A 20,310-nucleotide genomic window follows, 5' to 3' on the forward strand; every position below is an offset into this window, starting at 1 on the left:
AGGCGGCACGCACCTGGGCACCGCTCCAGCCCTGCCCCGGGTGACCCCCACCCAGACCCAAATAGCCCGGACGGCGCTCTCCACACATGGGCACAGCCCTGCTCCTGCCACACCCCAGACGCCTCCCGAGTTCCTCACCAGAAGCCACAGGGCTGAACCCTGTGGGCAGAAACAGCCTCTCAGGAGGCTCAGAGCGCAGACAGGGGTTCAGATCCTGACTCCATCCCTTCCCGCTGTGGATTCTGGAGCAAGTGACTGAACTGCTCTGTGCCTCACTTTCCTCCCTGGAAAAGTGGGCTAACGCGTGCCCAGCATGGAGGATGAAAGCCACAAACACGCATGCTCAGAAGCGCCTGGAGCGGCAGGGAGCACCTGACCCAGGACTTCCTCCTAGCCCTTCCCCCCAGCCCCTGCCAGCCGCACGTCTGAGCACAGCGCGGCAGCGACTGGGGCTGGCACATAGGGGTCCATGGACGCCGCGAGGGTGATGGAGCAGGTCATGCCACCGGCGCACTCGCCTGCCACTGGTCGGCATCCTGTTCCTGCACAGGCAGCACCAAAGCCTCACCTGCCATGCGTGGCAGCCCTACTCTGCACGGAGAGGCCTGAGCCAGCCTTGCCAGGTGGAGGTGCTCAAGGACCAGGTCTGGGAAAAGAAGTCAGGCACCTCCTGGCCCCTGGGAAGAGGTGAGGGATGCCTGGGGTGCAGCATGTGGGAAGCCCCTCGTACCCCTCTCAATCCCAGATCCAGCCACAGAAATCCTTGCTGGACTAGCCTTTGCACCTTTCCTATTAAAGAATCCCGGGGCAGCAGCCCCATCGAGACCACCCCTCCCCATGGGCTAGACACTCTCGGGCCCGCCTCCCAGCCCTCCCCATCTGGCAGACACTCCGTGTCTTATGTCCCAATAAGCCAAAGCCAGTTGGTGCAATGCCATCCCCCTGGCATCAGCCGTTGGCTCCGGGACGTGGAACCTGCAACAGGGACAGGACCCGGCACCACGTGGGTGTAGATGCAGCAGCTGCCACCGGAAAAAACAAGGACCCTCACTGCTTCCCGGCACCCTCATTTTCCTGAGCCTGGATGCAGCACGGGGGGCAGGAAAGTTGTTTCTGGGCCCCCGGCATCGCCACCAGCTGCACACCATCAGGCCCACAGCTCTTCTCTCTGCCTGGAAAGCCCACGGGGCTCTAGGGACCTGGACCACCTTCCTGGCCCAAGTTTCGCCTTCTTCCTTTCCAGGCTGGGCCTACTGCGGCCTCCTTGGGCAGCCTCAAGGAAGCCTGCTCCTGCCCATTCTCTCCTGTCCTGGCTCTCCACGGTCTGGACGCTCAGTCACACAGCAGCAGAGCTGAGGGTCCCACCCTGCCCTGCGGCGGCCTCCCGGCTCTCCAGGAAGCCAGGGATGATGGGGCCCTGGGGCCCAGACTCACCCATTGTTTCCGAGCGTGATTCCTCCTCTTGAAGTACAAGATTAGCTTCTTCCGCATCGCCTGGTTTCTAAGAGGATGGAAACAGCGAGGGGCAGGTCAGGGCGGGTGCACCAGCTCACCTGGCTCCGAGCAGCCCCGGTGCAGGTTCTCGGTGCTGGTTCTCATAGGTAAGGGCACCCCCGCCCGCAGAGCGAGATGCCCCCTCCTCCCCGGCCCCACACTCGGGCAGAACGTGGTGTCCAGGAGAGGGTCCGATGGGGGGCCGGGTGTGTGGCTTCCTGCCCCCCGACCCAGGCCCCTCCGTCAGCCACAGCAATCAGGCCAGAGAAGCAGCCTTGGGGGAAACCGTGGTGAGCCGGCAGGCCAGGAACCTTCCAGAGCACTGGGCGGGAGTTGGGGAGGGGCCCTCAGCATCCAGCCGGGGAGTCAGGTGCCCCTCGACCTCAGGGCCACCCAGGGTACAGGGGGCTCAGCACTTTCTCGGGAGATGCAGTGGCAGGGGTGAGGGGGTCAGAAAGAGAAGAGGAGAGAGACACCAAGACCAGGAACTCGAGCCAGACGCAAGAGGAAAACAGAGGCAGCGCCTCGAGAGGCGGGGAGGCGGAGCGTGCCCAGCAGGAAGACCCAGGGCCAGTGGGAGAGACCCAGAGGGAGGACGCGCATGGGAAAGCTGGCCCAGGAGGGCGGGGACATCCCCGCTGCCCAGAGACCTGAGGCCCCTCCCTCGACGGGGACCCACCTGCTAGAGCCAAGTGGCGCAGCTGGGCCGGGGCCCTGCGTGGGGTCACAGCAGCTCTCAGAGCCTGCCAGGCCCGGAGCATGCTCACCCTATCCGGGGGTGCTCAGCACCGACTTTTCTGGGGAGGGGTCCCCAGCCTCCTTCTATTCGCAGCAGTATCCAAGCCCACAAAAAACTCACTGGCCTCTGGGAGCCAAGCCCTGCCCAATCTCCGGGAGGCATGGTAACCAGGGACCACCCAGAACCCCACCTCAGAAAAGGACAAAGTTGGGGACACCTGAGGCCCAATGCAGTTCAAGATCTCCCAACACACATCCTCCAACACACATCCCATGGGGCCTGGAATCAACTGGACACAGAGACCCCGCGGAGACTCACTCTCGGCCTACTTAGACGACCCCAGGCCAGGTCCAGCTGCTCATGGCCGGCCGCCCTGGCCTGCCACACCCCCGGCCACGGGCGCATGCCGAGCCCAGCAGGAAGTCGCGGCCTCACTTCTGGCCCGAGTCCAGAGGAGGCTGGAGCGTCCCCTCTCAGGAGCGGAAGGCACGGCTAGGGTGTGGGTCACACAGAACGCTGCACCCCACCATGGAGTAACTCAGCAAACCTCAGACAGTCGCTCAGCCTCAGCTTCCTCACCCGGAAAAAGGGGGGCATCAGCACCCAGCATTCAACAGACATGTACTGAGCCCTACTGTGCACCCACATGTGCAGGGGCTGGGGACAGGGCTGTGTGCACGACAGGAGCAGCCCCAGCCCCGCGGGGGCCACGCAGACCACGCAGACCACACAAGAGAATCAAGAGGAGTCTGGAGGGGGGACTCAGCGGCAGGCGGTGGGCTCTGGGTGCCAGCGGAGGGCACAGCCACCTTGGAGTCAGCCTCTCGAGGGGCATCCTAAGCCAGGCCCGGAGGACCCTGCTGAGGAATGACCCAGGAAAGAGCACTGAAGACAGGGGACATGGTGAGTGCAAGGCCCTGAGGCGGGAATAAGCTCAGAGTGTGAAGACCAGAGAGAAGGAGGCCCCACGGCCGGGCAGCCTGGGAGCAGGGCTGGCAGGGCCAGCTGGCCCTGCCAGCAGCACAGGGCCCCGTGGGTCTGAGCCCAGTCACAGGTTTGGGCCCAAGACTTGAGAAGGCCAAGAAGTGCCTGCCTCCTTGGGAGGGGCAGGCCTACATCACCCCACCCAGCAGAGGGCACCAGAGACCCCGCCCCAAGCCCAGTGACCCCATCTCCTCCTGAGGAAACTTCAGACAAACCCCAGAGGAGGGGCTGGTGCCCCCCGGTGTCAGGGTCAGGCAGATGGGACAGCGCCGGCGCAGGCCAGGCCAGGGAGGCGCCCGGGCCAGCACAACGTGGAGCTTGGGGTCAGACTGTGGGCGTCAGTAGGAGAGCCCCAAAGTCTATAGTTTACCAAATGCCACTCTGCGCTTTGGACGGGGTTCACGGGAGACATTCGCATCAGTCAAAACAGGGCGAAGGGGACTGGATCCCGGCAGTGCCACGGCGAGTTGTTCGCAAATCTAGCACTTCAAAACCAACACTTAAAACAAGGGGACACGGGTATCAGAAGGCGCGGGTGGGGCGGGAAAGCATCACTTAGCGTTTGCAGGGGGCTTGGTGACACGATGAGCTCAGCTGTGTCCCCACAAAGCTGTTGCGGCCCGACTCTGCGCCTCCAAAAGTGGCCTTATTTGGAACTGGGGTCTTCGCAGGCCCTCAGATGGGAAGGCATCACTAGGACAGGAGATGTGGATGGAGAGGCAGACAGAGGCGGAAACATGCTGCGGCATGAAGATGACGCCACAGAGCCCAGGACACACGTGGGGCCAGCAACCTCCGACTTCCGGCCCCTCCTGCTAATTTCTCCTGCTTTCCACCAGGTCCAGGGGACAGGCAGGTGTGCAGCTGCCTCTGTGCGCACAGTGACCGAGGGCATGAGTTCTCCCTGGCCGGCCTGGGTTTCCTTCTAAGCAGGCTCCGGGCCTGGCACCCAGAGGCACCTGCTTACTGCCAACGAGGACAAGTGTCAAGTCGGCAGGTTACAGATGCCATCCCCAGCCAGAGCCAGCCCGCCTGTGTGTTGTGTTTGGACTTCAGAGCTTCTAAAGAATCTGAATCTCTTGCCAGCGCTGAAAACCAGGAGCTGTGGCATACAAGGGCTGAACTTAAAGGTTCTCTTCAAAAATTAGGCGGTCTGGCTGCACTCCCTTGTGGCCACAGTCTGGGCACTGAGGCTCTTTCAGTCCTCACCACAGTCCCCACCATGCCCTACTGCCCACCCCAACGCCTCCCCACTCTGACTTTCCTCCCCACCCCAGGAGACATGAACCTGGGGTCACACCCCCTAGACACTGGGCTTGGGGTGTGTGCTAGTTCAACATTCTTCCGGCAGTTTTTGAGTGTTTATTTTGTTCTCAAAAAGTGTTTTGATACTGGGGATGCAAATGGCTTATTACAGATAAACCTTCTCTGCTAAGATCTTTTCCCGCATAAACAAGGAGCGCAGTCTCTAAGAGTGAGGTCAACAAAGGGGTGAGCTGGCACTGGAGGTATTTATGGGGTACAAAGGATATCTGCAGCCTCCAGAGGATGGGGGCTTAAAAACCCACGAGTATAAGGTGTTGCCGGCCTCGTTGTCATTGTCTGACACTGAACCGGGCGGAAAAACAGGAACCGGGAGCAGTAAAGAGACCGAAATTCTTTGGAGGTTTCAGGAGAGTCTGGCCAGGCCCTGGGTAGGACAGGCCCTGAGGCCCATGGGTTCTGAAAAAGTAGTTTGGGGCAATTGGGGAAGGCTTCCTGGAGGAAGTCTTGCCTTGGGTGAAGCAGAGGAAGAGGCTGGGCAAAGGGAAATGAGAGTGTTGGGTCCAGGAGTGAGGGGTGATGGTGAATTTGGAGGGGCTAAGAAGGGGTATTTGGGGGAGCCAGACCTTGAATGCTGAGGAAGAGGCAGCCCACAAAGGCCTTGAGCCACGGGAAAGAGCCCAACAGACGGGATGAGTGAGGGTCTGAACCTCCCACTTACTGGGCGCCAGACACCCTCCACATCGGGGACATCCCAAGGAAACCGACCGACAGCCGGCAGCGGCGTGACTCAGTCACCGTCACTGGGCTAGCAAGAGGAGAGCCTGGACACGAGTCCCAGGAGAGAGAACACGAAGGCAGACAGGTCGAGCTAGTCCAGGAGTGCGGCTGTGTGACCTGGGTAAGGTAACCAACATCTCTGAACCTCCATCACAGACCGGGAAGACCCATTACAGTAACAGGGGCCAGCAGCGCCCTTTCCATCAACACAGCCCGGGGCTGACCGTTCCAATCAGCCAACCCCCAAACAGGGGCAGCAGGAGGAAGGAATCAGGCTGCAAGATAAGAAAAACGGGAAAGGAGAGAACACAGGGTCACGGGGGCGTTCAGGCCCCCTGGGGAGGAGAGGAGCCAGGAGGGCGTGGTGCCCGGCTCTCATAGGACAGGCCTGGCCGGCAGGCCCCACAGACACATAGCAGCCACAGCCTCTGCTCCTCCTCAACCACACAGCCACAGCTGGCCTCACGCCTGCATGGGACTCCAGGATGCCCACCCTGGTATCGGCCAGGGGTTCTTCCCTTCCAGCAGGTCCTGGGTGGGAGGGGTCGGTCTCCAGCCTTGGGGCCATCTGTGCTGCTGCAGCCCTGCCCCCTCAGCTGCATGAAGCCTGAACCAGATCACAGAGTGAGCCTCCGGGAGCACAGAAGCTCCCCAGCGCCTCCAGACGGCAGGTGGCCGAGGAAGAGCAGCAGAGGTGGGCACAGGTGACCGCGGCACGTCCAAAATTGCCAGAGCAGCAGGAAGTCAAGTGTGAAATTAACTTTAACTGCACGTCCCCAGCATGCAGACACAGGGAAATTAAAGTGACAGGGCAAGGTCCTTGGGGATAAGGGCTCTCCTGGCAGCAACTGCGGCAGCAGCAGGACCAGGGGTGGGGCTGGAGGGGCTGAGGGGGTTGGGGGGAAACACTGCTCCTGGAGAGGCAGGACTCAGCCCCCCCTTGTCTCACTGTCCTCATTAAGCGGACTACATCACAGCCTGTGCCACCAGCAACATGTCTGGGCCCATCCACTACCCAGAACAAAGCCTGGCACATAGTAAGTGCTCAATAAATACTTTGAGCCAGTGAGCCAGTGAGGAATAGCTCCCTGGTCCCTGGAGATAAGTCAGAAGCACAGACCATACCAGGGCCCCGAACCCAAGCTCCAGGGCCAGCAAGCCTGTGAGGCAGACCTTGCTCTTCCCACCCAGATGATGGGGAACCGGGGGTGCTGAACACAAACAACTGCCACTCACATGCTCGCCACCCCAAATGGCCACCCCGGCTCCCAGCTCAGGAAGTGCCTCACAGTCCTCGCAGCTGCCGGCCCCCAGTCTCGGCGTCCAAGGGGCATCCCTGCCCTGACCCCGCAAGACCCACACCCGGCAGCCCCCGTCGGGTGAGGAGCCACCTGCACCCCCACCGCCGCCTGCCTGTGTGGCTGCTGTGACCGCCAGGTCTTCTCCGCCCCTGGTTCTCCCTGCCTGCAGCACCAGAGGAAGCTTGAGAGGCAAAGGCCTGGGGACATGACTCCCCAGAGCACATGTCCTCGCCAGCTCCCTCTCCAGAGAGACTGAGCACACGCTCCCCACGGCTGAGCGGCCGGCTGGCGCCCTGCACGCCCTCACCCACCCCTGCGCCACTCGGGCCTCCTCTGCGCTTTGTGCCAGCCTCCGCACCGTCACCTGCCCGGGGCACACCCTCTGCCCCCTCAACGGCCAGGTCTGCCCCCATCCTCCTGGCTGAAGCCTCCCCAACGCCTCCCCATCTCCCCCGCGTCCTCTCTGACCAACCACAAGGAAGTAAAAAATACAGACACGATTGTGACATTGGTGGAAAACTATGAAAAAACATTTTTAATTCGCAGCACAGATTAGCCCACGTAATCGCCTCACATCTGCAAAGACATTTTCCCAACTTAAAACTGCCCTCTGGTCAGGTAAGAACCTCTGACCGTTCGTCTCTGTTTCAAGCCGAGCGAGTCCGCCTGTGACCGGGTCGGGACGCGGCCGTGAGGTCCGCCCGGCCGGCTCCGGGAGGGCGGGGCGCGGGCCAGGGACATAGAGGGAGCGGTGCCTGCCGCGCCAGCGCCTTTCTCGCTTTTCGGCTTGGAGCTTAGTGTTTTTATCACCTGGAATCAACCACTTTATTCAGCTGAAAGTATCGCTCATTTGCAGTGATAAAATCTACCACGTACCTTCCCAGCGTGATCACGCTGCTATCGAAAACTTCCAGCAAAAGGAAAAATACAAACAGGTATGTCCTGTGTTTAGGTTCTGTGACCGCAGCACTTTCTATTAAATGATATTTTCTTGCTTATCCAGCCACTCACTTTCTGTCTCCACTGCCAGACAAAACCTGAAGAGGGTGCAGGTCTTTGTCTTGTTCACAGCTGAATCTCCAGGCCCTAGAAGAGGCTTGGCACCCCGCAGGCTGAGGGACCGAGCGAGTGAGTGAATGCATGACTGAATGAACGCTCCCGGTACCCGACTCAGACCAGAACAATCCCCACCCCTGCGCCCCACAGGCCCCCTTGCCGGGCTCTCCCTCCACCTCGGGACTCCCCCAGCAGCGGCCCCAGAGTAGGCGGCCCCAGGAAGCTGCAGAGAGGACAGCTGTTGAATCAGGAGGGATTTGCTACCTGGTGAACCTGCCTCCAGAGCAGGCCTCAGCACGGGCCACGCTGCACTAGACGTGGAAATCACAGCACTCGCCACCCCCCGGGACAGTGTGCGGCCCGCGCCAGCGACCCAGGTGACGCATCCTCCAGGTGCTCCTGAGCCCGACCGGGCCAGGGGCCTCACTGGGGACAGGAGGTCTTCTCCGTTGCTCCCTATGTCACTGTACTGGAAGAGGGGCCAAGCTGGTCACTAGATTCAGAAACTATGATGTAAGGGGCCTCCCTGTCAACGAGTCCAGCACCAGGGACACCTCAAAACCATCAGGATGTTTGCATGCCTCCAGGGATGGGGAGCTGCCTGCACACCCACAAGCCCCCCAGGGGCGCTCAGACTATCAGACTGGGCTGGTCTGCCCAGTGAACCACCAAAGCTCCGAGGTCATATATGAACACCTGTGTCCTTTAATGACAAACCTTAGACAGTTCAAAGGCTGTGATTCCAAAGAATCCTCCTCCAACCTAACACCCAGGCCCTTTTAACCTTTTGGATACTCGCATAACAACATAAGGTGATACCTCGTCCTCCAACAAAGAGAGTATACTTCTATTAATGCATCCCAAGAAAAAGGCAGTCACCCTCCAGTAGTCACACCTCTGATGCTTTGCTCCTACTTGGAGGCAGAAGGCACCAATCTCCAGCACAGCCCTGTGCCCCTGCTATGCCAGCACACACACATGTCCTTCACTTAACTGATAGAGGTTCACTCCCAACATTCATCTGGGAAAAGACTGAGACACATCAGTTCCAACCTCTGGGGCCTCTGGATCTGAACTGGTGCTCCCGGCAGCTCCACACGGCCCCTCTGTTCAGACCCCGGGGCGCTCCCACACATGCTGCATCAGAGACCAAAGCACAGGGTCCCTGCTGGTCCCAGGGCTGTGATCCCCCATTCTGAGCCCCTCTCCTCCACCAGGCACAGCTTCCTCCCTCAAAGACGATGTGGGCTCCCCCCCAGCCCCCTCAAGGCCTGTGCTCACCAGCTTTCCACACTCCCAGGTCTGTTCCCCTCCCCCTAGTCCTGGCCCAGACCTCCGGCCCTCACTGGGCCCTTCCTGCCCCCATTCCCAGCGCCCAGTGGGAACCAGGACCCCACATCCCACCCCAGGTCCCCGTGGCCCGAGCACCAGGCCCCACGCCCGTGGACTCACATTTTGATGTTCTCATGGTACTGCCTGGTGTCGGAAGGCTGGTTGTACAGCGGCTGTGGAGGAGAGAGAGGGGCGTGTCAGGAGGGCTCCGGCTGGGCAGCAGGGCCTGCCAGGCTGGTCAGAGCCCCAAAGAAGCACCCAGCAGCCGAGCTCCGGCGCAGGGCCACCTGGGTCCCGGGTGCTCGAGGCCCTGGACCACTGGGGTGACAGCAAGCACCGCAGGTGTGAGGCAGAGCATAGGGCCAGCCGGGCCCAGCCAGGACCGGCGCCTCCAGCACAGCCCCGCCCCCTCCCCGCCAAGGTCGTGGTGGCTACTCTGCAGGGCCCCGGGCAGTGCCGGCCTGAGCGCCCTGGGAGCTGAGATCAGCAATGGCCATGAGCAGGGAGAACTGCTGAGCTTCTGTGTCCAAACCACCCCCGCTGACTGGCAGAGGCCAGAAGCCAAATGACGGCGGGTGGGGGAGGGGGGTTCCGGGAATGGCAGCACAAGAGAGGCGCAGGGGGCTGTGACCCCAGCCCCTCCTGCAGGCACGGAGTCCAGCAGGAGACGGCATGTCCACCATCTCAGATGGCGACAGGACAGTGGACAGAAGGCCAGCGCCAGGCACGGGTGGGAAACAGGACGCGTCCACACCGCACACACTGGCAGCAGTGTCAAGTGGGTGAACTGGCCCTCCAGCAATGGGATGGGGTCCAAAGTGCGCCCCACATCTCTGCAGCCTGTCCCCCTCCTCACCGGGGCAGTGCAGGCCTCAGGGCTAGGGCGCGGCCTGATGCGCCTCCTGGTTCAGCCCTGGTCTGGCTGAGTCTCTGGCTCGCCCGCCTGCGCCCCAGGCCTGCACTGGAAACAGCCCGAGTGGAGTTCTGCCGAGGTCAGGCTACCAGCGCTCCAGGCAGACGGACGCCCGAGGGCCCTGCCAGGTGGGTGACGGCGTGGATGGCACCCCCTCCTTGGGCTCCCCGCAGTCGCCCCCGTGGCCGACAGGACGAACGCAAGCAGAGGCGGGGCATGCTCCTGGCTCCCTGCCGCCTCTCCTGTGTGCCTGCCCGCCCCAGGACAAGCTGGCTGCGGTGGAAGGCCAGGGGAGCCCAGCGGGGGCCCGCCCCAGCGGCCGGCCAACCACGGAGGGAGCAAGCCGAGCCCAGACCAACAGACACTTGACCGGCTCAGCTCACTGAGATGATCACAGGGGCTCGCAGGGCAGCTGGGGCAGCGGCGCACGGCCACTGTCGCCCTCCACGGGCGGGACAGCAGGCACCCAGCAGGCAGCTGGAGGAGGTGGGGCAGAGCTAGAATCCTCGACTCCAGCACACAGCAGGCTTTGCTCCCTGTGGCAGACCCCTCGGGGCTGCCCTCTCCCCCCCCCACCCTGGTACCCGGTCCTCGCAGCGGGAGAACCAGGGCCAGTGTCCAGGAGGGCCAGGCAGGCTAGGAGGATGGAGCCTGGAATCCTGATGCCCAAGTTCAGGCCAGGGGAGGGCCTCGGGCTCCCCCTACAACCTCTCCCTGGGGGTGATGTCTCCTGACACCCGCAAACATCTTGATAACCCCAGCCAGCGGGGCCTGCCGCAGGCAGCAAGGTCACAGGGCCCAAGCTGCCCCGTCCCCAGGAAAGGCCTGCAGGCCCCTGCGGACAGGGCCGGGCCCTTCGGGGGGGCCTCTGTGGCCCTGGGTGGCTGGGGGCCCACGGGTGGGGCTCTGAGGCCGTCCGGACTCAGGACAATGTCAACCGTCTCCCAGTGCTCCCTCCGGGCCATTCCAGGGGGTGAGCCCAGCGACTGTCCTGGGGACAGAGGTCACCACGGGGCACAGGCCCCTCTCCCACACCAGGCGAGCCTGACCTTCCTGCAGTGCAGAGGTGCCAGCCCCGTGTCTGAGAGGGGGCGAGGACGGGAAGGCCAGCCCGCTGCCCAGCCACAGGCACTCCCAGCAGGCTGAGCGCGCCCCGCTGCTCGACTTCACAGAGACACGGGCTTCGCATGCCGTCCGCGCTCAGAGGGCCCGGGGGCTCCCCGCCAGCCAATAAAACAGGCCAGGGAGCGGCCTCCAGGCCCAGTTCCCTGATTTAAGGATGGAGCCCACCTTGCGCCCCAGCACCCCCGGAGGAAAGTGCACCCCCTCGTGGTGCTCCCGAGGGGCCGGAACACGCAGGGCCTGGTGACTGGTTTGCCGCATTTGGGTGTAAAGACGGTGAATAGCCAGATGTCCACAAGCTCTGGAGGCTGTGGGGACCCCAGGACCAGAGCCAGGCCCCAGGAGTGATAGCCAGGCAGAGGCCTCTGTGTCTGCAGGATGGGACGGGCCCCAAAAAGGGAGGCGGGGGTCCCGGCCAGCCCATGAACCCCAGGTGCGCGCCAGGTAAGACAGGCACGGAGTGACCTGCCTGCCCCAGGGGGCCTTTGTTCAGGCCCTTAAGGAAGAGCCCAGAAGCATGAAGACACTGTGGGCTCTGCTGCCCCCCAAGCAGGCGCGCACGGAGCACTCCGAGGTAAACAGGCCCAGGAGCAGAGGGAGCAGCCTGGCAGCTGTCGCTTTCCACGAGGACGGCCCCGCGTGGAGGAGCAGGCGGGGAGTGGCCCGGGCACGTTCTGGGCAGGGGCACGACTGACGGGGGCAGGGCCCGGGGTATCCCCACACCTCTGGCCCTGGACACTACAGCAGGGTGGCACAGCCCCCTCCTGCCCCAGCGCAGCCCCGCGAGGCAGCCTGCCTTGGGGGCCACAACACCCGAGGGGGAAAGCCCCACAGGACAGACCCCAGCGGGGCAGGGCTGCAGGAGGGCACCGCCAGGAAGGCCCAGCTCCCCGGCCCATCTCTCACCCTCTCAAAAAAAAGTGGGGTGCAAACCATCCCCGGTGGACAGCACCAAGCGGAGGATGCACAAGATAGAGGCGAGAGCAGCGGCAGGGGGCCGGGAAGGAACGGGAGCACCGGCCCGACTCGGGCGGCCGAGGAGAGCCCACCAGCCCGGGTGGACCGAGCTGGCAGTGAATGAAGTGTCAGCCACAGCCCTCGACCCCCGGTGACGCCATTCTTAAAATAACACCTGCTAACAGGAAGGAAGCCATGACGCGCGCGGGGACAGGAGCAGGGCTGCGGCCGCCCACACCGCCTGGCCCTCCTCCCTCCCCCACCGCGCAGCGGGTCCCAGGCCAGCCCCGTGCCGAGGCGCGCACGCTGCGCCACTTTCTCCCTTCCAGGGCAAATTCTCCTGGGCCCAGGCCGCGCCCCCGGGAGTCAATGGGGTGCCCCTCGCACCTCTCAGAGGGTCCCTGGTGGCCCTCGGTGGCTGCAGATGGGAGAGACTTTGGGGGATGCAGATCCCCAAGGAGGCAGAGGGACATGAGATGCTCCAGCCCAGAGCTCTCACACCGTGGCCACGCCGGCCTTGTAGTGACTGAGAGAGAGGGCAGAAGGGGCCGGCCACACCCCATGGGCCCAGCACCCCCGCCCCAGCCCTGGGCAAGGCAATACCCTGGGCTTCATCCAGAATGCGGGGGGATCCCTCTGTAAGGCCTGACCCTGGTGCCCTGTCTCTGAGTCTCTCTCTGGCCTCACCAAATGCCCCCGCCCCAGGCGGTCTCGGGCTGACCGTCACCCCGGGTGCCCGCCTCTTGGCCTTCTGCGCTACCAACCTGAGGGAGCCGGCACTTAGAGGGCCGCCCGCAGGGGATGACCACTCACCCCCCAAGAACCAGGAAAGAACCACTTGATTCTCAGGTCCCGAGCCTCTGAGCCCAGCAGAGGCCTGCCCGCAGCCTGGTCACCTTGCCCCGGGCCTGCAGCCCCGGAGGCCACATTCGCCCCGAGCACAGCCCCAGGGACAGAGTCAGGAAGGGGAAGGAAATGGTCAGGTACAGCCTCCAATTCTGCCACCCCCGTTTGGAGAGAAGGGGAAACTGAGGCGGCCCCCACTTGCTGACGGGAACGTGGGACGGAGGAGCAACTGCGGAACGCGGCCGGCAGGTCCTCGGGAGCCAACACCCGAGCAGCCAGGCGACAGCATGGCTCACGCGGCCACAAGGACGCTCACGGCTTTATTTGAAAAGGCCGGACCACCCGGCGTCCCTCGAGGGACAGAAGGCGGGTGGGGCAGGGGCAGCCCGAGCCCAGCCCCCGGGGCAAGGCTGAGGCCGAGTGACAAGGGCCAGACCCAGGGCACGGGCTGCGGCCTCACAGGACGCGTCCCAAACAGCAGCCCATGGACACAGGACACGGACGCGGCTGGGGGCGCGGGGGCGGGGCGGGAGGAGATAAGGGGGCGATAGTTAAGGGCACAGAGAGCTTTGTGAGGGTGAAACGCTGTAAAATTGATTGTGGCCCAACTGTGAACACACAGGACCATTGAGTCGCGCGCCTTAAATGGCGGGATTGTGCAGCGTGAATTACATCTCAATAAAGCTGCTGAAACGGGGGAAAAAGAGGCTGCTGCAGATTTCCCAGAAATCATGCCCAGCGGGGTAGCAAGACCCCAGGCTGGGGGCCCCATTCCAACCAGGGGGGTCCAGAGAGGAGAGCCAGACAGGGTTCCCAGGGAGCCGGCCCCTGCCCTGGGCACCCCACGGTGGTGTCCGCCCACTGAGAGGACCTTGGGCCTGGGGTCTGGGAGGTGGACCCCCAGGCTGGGGGCAGCTGTCACTGCCGAAAACTCAGCCACCCCCAGAAAAGGCCTGTGTTCACAAAGGCAAGGCCGCGTGCTAGGAAAGCAGGTGTCACTTCAGGGGGCCCTCATGGAGACCCCCAAGTAGAGGCTGGCAGCCTCCCCCTCAACCAGATGAGAACACCGGCCCCTCTCCCGAGGCCACTCAGCACCCCCAGGGGAGCAGGCTGCAAAAGAAGTTACAGCGCACCCCTACACCCCCACAAGCGCGCCCCCATAGCCCGGCCTGGCTCGGACGCAGCCCGTGCCTGTCTCGGCAGCTCTGGGTGGCGGTGACCCCCCCAAGCTGGCCCCCAAGCGCAGTGAGACCCCGACCGGTCCCAGGAGGCAGCTGGAGGGAATGTCTCTGCCCAGTTCTCTGGAGCTGAGGCCTCGCTCTCGCCCCCACCCCCCAGGCCAGGGGCTGCAGACCCCCGGCAAGGGTGTGCCTGCTGGTGGCCCAAGTCCCTCCTCCGGTTGACACAGGCAGCGAGCACGCGCCTGAGAGAGGAGGCCCCTCCCGCCGGCAACGACAAAGACCACAGCAGACCCCGAGGACACCGCCAGCGTGGGCACTTACGGCACCGGGCACCCTCGGCGCTCTGCAAGAAGGACACGGCTGGTCTCCACCACAGCCCAAAGGGGCAGGTGCTATTCCCATGTCATGGCGAGCGGCGGCAGCACGGCCGGGAGGCCCGCCCAGGCCCACAGGCCCCTGGGGCCGATCTGAGCGGAGCCGTGACCGCCTGGCCCGGAGGACAGGCTCCGGGCGACATGAGGCCGAGCGGGCTGGCCTCCAATCTGTCCATCTTCTTGCAGCCTGGACACTGGGCACCAAAAGGAGCAGGGGTGCCAGTGCGCCCCCACCCCCGCAGCTCGGCCCACCCACTGCCAGTATCTGCCAGTCCTCTTATCAGGGAGTGGATTTCCTGCCGCCCAGGCAGCACTTGACACTGAGGACTTCCTCCGAGCCTCCCCCCACACCCACCTGCGCCCTGGCACCCCCCCACCCCCACGCAGCCCTCGGCTCACCAGCTCCACTTGAGGCCCCAGGCCTTCCAGAATCCGATGTGCAGCTTCGGCCTTCTTCTGCAGGGTAACGAGAAGAAGAGGAATTAACACACACGCATGCACACGCGCGCACACACACACACACACACACACACACAGAGGGCAGATTATAAATAGAGGCCTCCTGGAACAGCGGGCAGCTGCCCAACCCTGCAAGCCAATCCACAGTGGGGGGCGGGGGGCTGGGTCCCCCGGAGTCCTCCCCAGGCTGGAAACAGACACAGAGAGGCCTCCGTCCGCCTGCAGCGTCCCTGGCAAGCCCGCCAAGTTTCGATTCTAACAAGCGCACCGTGTTCTCGGTGGCTCCCCGCCACCCACGCCCCCGGCCCCGCTTCCCGGCCGCTCCTGCCAGCCGCCGGCACTGCCAAGCCGGAGAGGCCGTCCTTCCCTCGGAGGCTGGCGGGGCGTCCACAGTGACCTCAGAGCCGGTGCCGCCAGCTGGGGGCAGGGGGAGGCGGGACGAGGTCCAGAGAGGCTCCGAGATTCCCTTTCTAGGATTCCTGCGTTTCACAATCATGTGACTATTCTGAGGGCCCCCACCCCCCCCCACTCACAGCCCGGGACTTATTAGGAACACAGGGACACGCAGCAGAAAGGGCTCGGTGGCCGCCAAGTCAGCAGGCTGGACCGCGGGCCCTGAAGACGGGCGTCAGCTGTGGCAGGCCCCCCAGCCCCCAGCCCGGGACCCAGACCTCGGACAGAGCCAGGCCAGGTGACCGTGTCAGATCCAGGCAGAGCGGGATCAAAGTGGGGTATCCACGGGGAGCCAGGGCAAGGGAGGGTGCTGACCCGGCTGAACTCAAGAGCCAGTCTGTGTCTGGCGTGGGCTCGGCAGACAGGCCGAGCTGATCACCACCGTCCGATCAAAACCGTCCCCCGGGAACCCCCAAATTCAGATCCTCTAAAAGGGGGTGACCCAGGGCCCTGGGCAACGTGGCTGACCACAGAATTCGAGGCCCAAGCTCCTGGTGTCAGGGGGCAGGGAGAAGGGGAGCCCAGGGTGTGGCAGCCCCGGCCACCCTGGCGAGAGAGCAGGGCTGCAGGTGGGCTCGAGCCCCTCCAACTCGCTCTGCCTAGAGCCCGGGACCCCGCCCACCCAAGACAGCCGTGCGCTGGGCTCTCTGCAGAGCCAGAACCCCAACACAGAAGCCTCAGAGTGGGGCTGGACACCCGGGGGACGATCAGCATGGCCACTGTCACTTATGGGCACCCACCCGAGCCAAGCAGGGAGCGCACGCCCTAGTCCGGGAACCACACGCCAGCCCGGCGTCTGGCGTGGGCTCGGACGCAGGTGAAGCGAGGCCTGGCCCCGCGGGCGGATGCGGCCCAGAGGATGACGGGAGGAAGGACACCTCCACCTCTGGACCTCCGGGCTCCGGCAGGGAGGGAGACAGGGGTGGATCCCATCCAGGACCTCCCTACACAGATAAAGGGGCAGCTCCCCCCTCCACCAGGGCGCTGGCCCCGCGCCCCTCCAGGCCACACCAGCCGCAGCGCTGCCCTCAGCTGCATGCGGAGCCTCAGCCTCCAGGGCCCGGGCAGCAGTGGAGCAGAATCCCCAGCAAACGCGTCAGGCCAGCACTTCCTGCATGAGGAGTGCGGGGTCTGGGGGGGCCACGGGGTCTGGAGGGGCCTGGGGCCCCTGGAGCTGTTAGGATGGCCAGACTCAGGGACGCCTGGAAAGTCCCGGTCACGGCTGGGGTGGTGGGGACCTGAAGCTAGGCCCGAAGCTGGGCCCACCAACAGCCCGGGGGAGCCTGGACCCCTGCTCAGGTGGGCAAATCTAAGAAAGGACTTGGCCGTGTCCTCTGAGCTCCTCGGGGCTCAGCAATCAGAGGCCCCTGCAGAAATCCAGCCTCCTGGAACAGGCCCCCGTCCTCCCACTGGGGCCCTCTGTCCTGTCCCAACAGCACCTGGCTCCACAGCCCGGCTCACGCCCCCCTCCAGGGGGTCCACCTGGAGCCCTGCCCGCCCTCCCCCCCGGTCAGCGCCACACACAGCCCACGGGCCCACCTCCCCCGGCCCCTCACGCTCCCTCGTGGACCACAGCCACCCTGAGCCTCTGCCCGCGCGGGCCCCGCGCTCCTGGCCCACAGGCCGCTCGCTGCTACCCCACAGACGCCTCCCCAGTCTGCCCCGCTGGCCCTGCCCCCAGAGCAGCTCCTGGGGCATGGCCTTGTGCAGCCGCCCCACCTCCGCGTGCTGGTGCCTCACCGATGCGCCCCAAGTGGATAATGAACCCCGGCCCAACACACAAGAAAGCCGGGCAGCCCGGCGCGGCGGGGAAGCTGCACTTTGCAGGCAGCGTGGCATTTAGAGACAGACCCGAGCGCCAGCGCGCAGAGGGACCGGCGGGAAGGAGGGAGGATTAAAATCTAATCCTATTGCTCTCCCAAGGGGTGGTAAATCCTGGCGGCTCTTGGCAGACGGCTGAAGGGCTCCTGCCCACCTGGCTGCTCGGCTGAGGCTCAGCCGAGACAGAAGGACCCCCGCTGACCCACTGGGCCCGCGGCTGGCCCCTGCGCCCCACACCAGAGGCCCCTTCCTAGGGGGCACCTCTCCCCTCCCCCCGGCCTCCTTCCATGCTCCGGCAAACATCCCAGGTGTCGTCGGTGCGGGGGCACAGCGGGGATACACGAGGGGAGACCCTGCCCTCACAGAGCTGCTGCTCGCAACAAGGAAAACGGGAATTACGTGTGAGCAGGCTGAGGGGAAAACTAAAGGCGGGGAGGGAGGAGCCAGCGCTGCAGGGCTTCAGGGCCGGTGTGGCCAGGCAGCCTCGCCGACAGGGGCCTTGGAGCCAAGAGCCGGAGCAGCGCGAGCGAGTCCAGTGGGAAGGGAGCGTAAGCAGAGGGCCGGCCAGGCAAAGGCCCTGCGGCAGGAGGCCAGAGGCCGGGGTGGGGCAGAGGGAGGTGGCAAACGCAAGAAACGGCGAGGACAGTGGGAGAAGTCTGAGACCAGGCGTGCGCCCACACGCGGGGACTTGCTGATTAGCATCTCCCCGAGAAAGCCGAGGTGCGCGGGTGGGGGCCATGTTCACGGCTGTCCCCGGCGCCTGGAGCAACAGCGGCCATTCCGTGACACGGCTGCGGCGTGCAGGACGCCAGGAAGCAGGGTGGCATGCCGAGCCCGGTGTGCCACACCTACCAGGCAAGGGCTGCTGCGTTCAGCAACCCAGGATCCAGCACGCAGAGCCCAGGACCCAGGTTTGCGTCTCACTGGCTGGGGGGCCTCAGGGAAACTACCGAGGGCTTCAGTTTCCTCACCTGCTGATGTGCATGTGTGTGCATGTTTTGGGGGCCCAAGGGGAAGGCTGGCAGCTCCCACACATCAACAGGACACCATCAACACAAAAGCAGGGTAAAGAGGCATGGAAGTCCCAGCCTGAGCAAGGGCCAGAACTGTGGGGCCCCCACCTGGTGAAAACCAGCCCGGGGACAGAGACTGCAGGCCAGCTAGCTTCTCCACCTCGCAGAAGCCCCGGGACAGGGAGGTAGTGGGGCTGACACCACTCCCGGGTTAAGGACATAGGGAGGGGGCGGGCCTAAGGCCCAGCCCTGACCGATCAGTATAAACCTCCCTCTGCTCACCCCACCCCCAGGGCTCGGTGTGGCTCAGAAATGGTGACTAGTCAGCCCAGTGAGAGCCAAACTGGGACTGTTGCTGAGATACCTGGGAAGAATTTCCTGTCTGCGATGAGAGCGGGGAGTACGTGGGCCTGGAGCTGCTGGCAGCCACGTTTCCATGGACCCCTGCCTGAGAACGACACTGGCGTGAAGCAAACAGATGGAGGAACAAAGTACTCGAAACATCGTCCTTTAAAAAGTACCTGGATCCACCCATACCTGAAGCCAGATCTCTAACTTGCATTGCAAGATTCAATGAACCCCTTCTTAGCTTCAACTGCTCTGAACTGAGTTTTTGTGCTTGTATCCAGGAGTCTTGACTTGCAGGACCTTTCCTGACACAGCCCTTTAGTTTACACAGTCACTCCCACAGCCACTGCAGTCACATCGATTCTGCACCTAAGAAAGTGACCAGGATCCAGAGCAGCTGAAGACCTCGGACAAAACCACCCAGTTCTTCAGGGAATCGGCTGGGCCAGAGTCCAAGCCCCTCCCCTAGACCCCCTGGACCCTCCCTACTCAGAGCTGCAGAAAAGCAAGGCAGGAAGATCCCTGGGGGAAGAACTGGGAGGTGGGGGCTGACTGCTCTTGGGGGAGGGAGGCCCTAGAAGCGACCACCCATCACATCGACAGCCACACCTCTTTAGGGAAAACCAGGTGAGACCTGGGAGGACCCCCAAATTACTGTTTAGACAAACTCCAGGTCTGTGGGGCCAGTCACTGATAGGAGGTGAAGCACGATTCCCACAGGTGTCACCAAAGCCAGTGCCTTTGAGGCCACCCAGCTGGGAAGGGCCGGTACACCCGCTGGTCAGAATCAGCCAGCCCCAACGAGGGCCGAGGGCACTGCCGCGACAGTCTGGGCAAGGCCGCCAGCTTGTCTCCACAGAGAACCGCACCTGCTCTCCCAGCCAAGGACCAGAAAGGCGGGCACTGGGCAGCCCCGAGGCAGCGCAATCCTGGCTCTGAGTTTAAGCCCCACCGCTCATTTGCTGTGCCACCTCAGGCAGGTCACCTTCCCTCTCTGAGCATCCATGTGCTAACAAAATGAAGACAATAACAGTACTTGTTGCACACAGGTGTGGAGGGAAATAAACGAAACCATGCAAAACACAAACAATCCCCAGAAGAAAAGAACAATAGTGACTAGGCCGGCGACACAGAACAGCACCAGCTCGCCCGCACTCGGTACCAGGCGCTGCGCTAAGGGCACTGCGCCACAAACTCACCTAATCCCCACACCACTGCACAAGGTGGATGCTGTAACTATCATCACGAGCAGGTGAGAAACGTGAGTCACCGAGAGGTTTTATGAACTGCCCAGGGAGCCAGAATAGGGCAGAAATGGAATTTGAACCCATGACCTCTGGCTAAATCATGCTTCGCTCTCCTATCATTATGTCGTTAGTACCACCTGGGGTAGGGGTGGGTGGCTCAGGGCATGGAAGTGTGACCAGCTTGGCAAGGCTGGGCACACAGTTCCCAGGTCCGGAGGGATCAGTCTCATCCCGCATCTACTGCTGCTTCAAGAGGTGGAGGCACAGCCGCGCCCGCGATCCAGCAGTTCCTGTCCGGAGCGACAGTCACGGACACCAACCACATGTTCCCAGGCTGAGAGCAGCCACCTGCCCCCTGGACCCACACACCCTCCACCCGCACACACTCTGAGCACTGATCCAGCAACGGGGACTGATCCCCTAGCAGAGACAGTGAGGAAGGGGCGCCAAGGGCCCCGCTCAGGAGGGCGTCAGAGGCAGGGAGGTGCACACCTGTGGACCTCAGACTCTTCATCTGTACAATAAAGGAGGGACTCAACACACACAGGCCCTGACACATCTAGAGGCTGCCCGGGAGGCAGCCTGACTGGGACGACAGGCAGCCCACCACCCACCAGAGACCAGATT

General features: G+C 63.6%; 1 protein-coding gene across 11 annotated transcripts in view; it reads right to left on the reverse strand.

The window, feature by feature from the left end:
- The window catches only part of NCOR2 (nuclear receptor corepressor 2), a 159,875-nt gene that overhangs the window by 73,049 nt on the left and 66,516 nt on the right, over positions 1-20,310 (reverse strand). For all 11 annotated transcript variants that reach the window (XM_054695417.1, XM_054695419.1, XM_054695425.1 and 8 more), the window contains 3 exons: positions 14,742-14,798; positions 9,070-9,122; positions 1,435-1,501 (listed from right to left, as the gene is read on the reverse strand). In XM_054695417.1, the coding sequence (XP_054551392.1) occupies positions 1,435-1,501; positions 9,070-9,122; positions 14,742-14,798 (177 nt within the window). The remainder of the gene's footprint in view (positions 1-1,434; positions 1,502-9,069; positions 9,123-14,741; positions 14,799-20,310) is intronic.

Source organism: Talpa occidentalis, unplaced genomic scaffold (assembly GCF_014898055.3).
Source record: "Talpa occidentalis isolate TD23 unplaced genomic scaffold, MPIMG_talOcc4v2.1 talOcc4.14, whole genome shotgun sequence".
Lineage (NCBI taxonomy): Eukaryota > Metazoa > Chordata > Mammalia > Eulipotyphla > Talpidae > Talpa > Talpa occidentalis.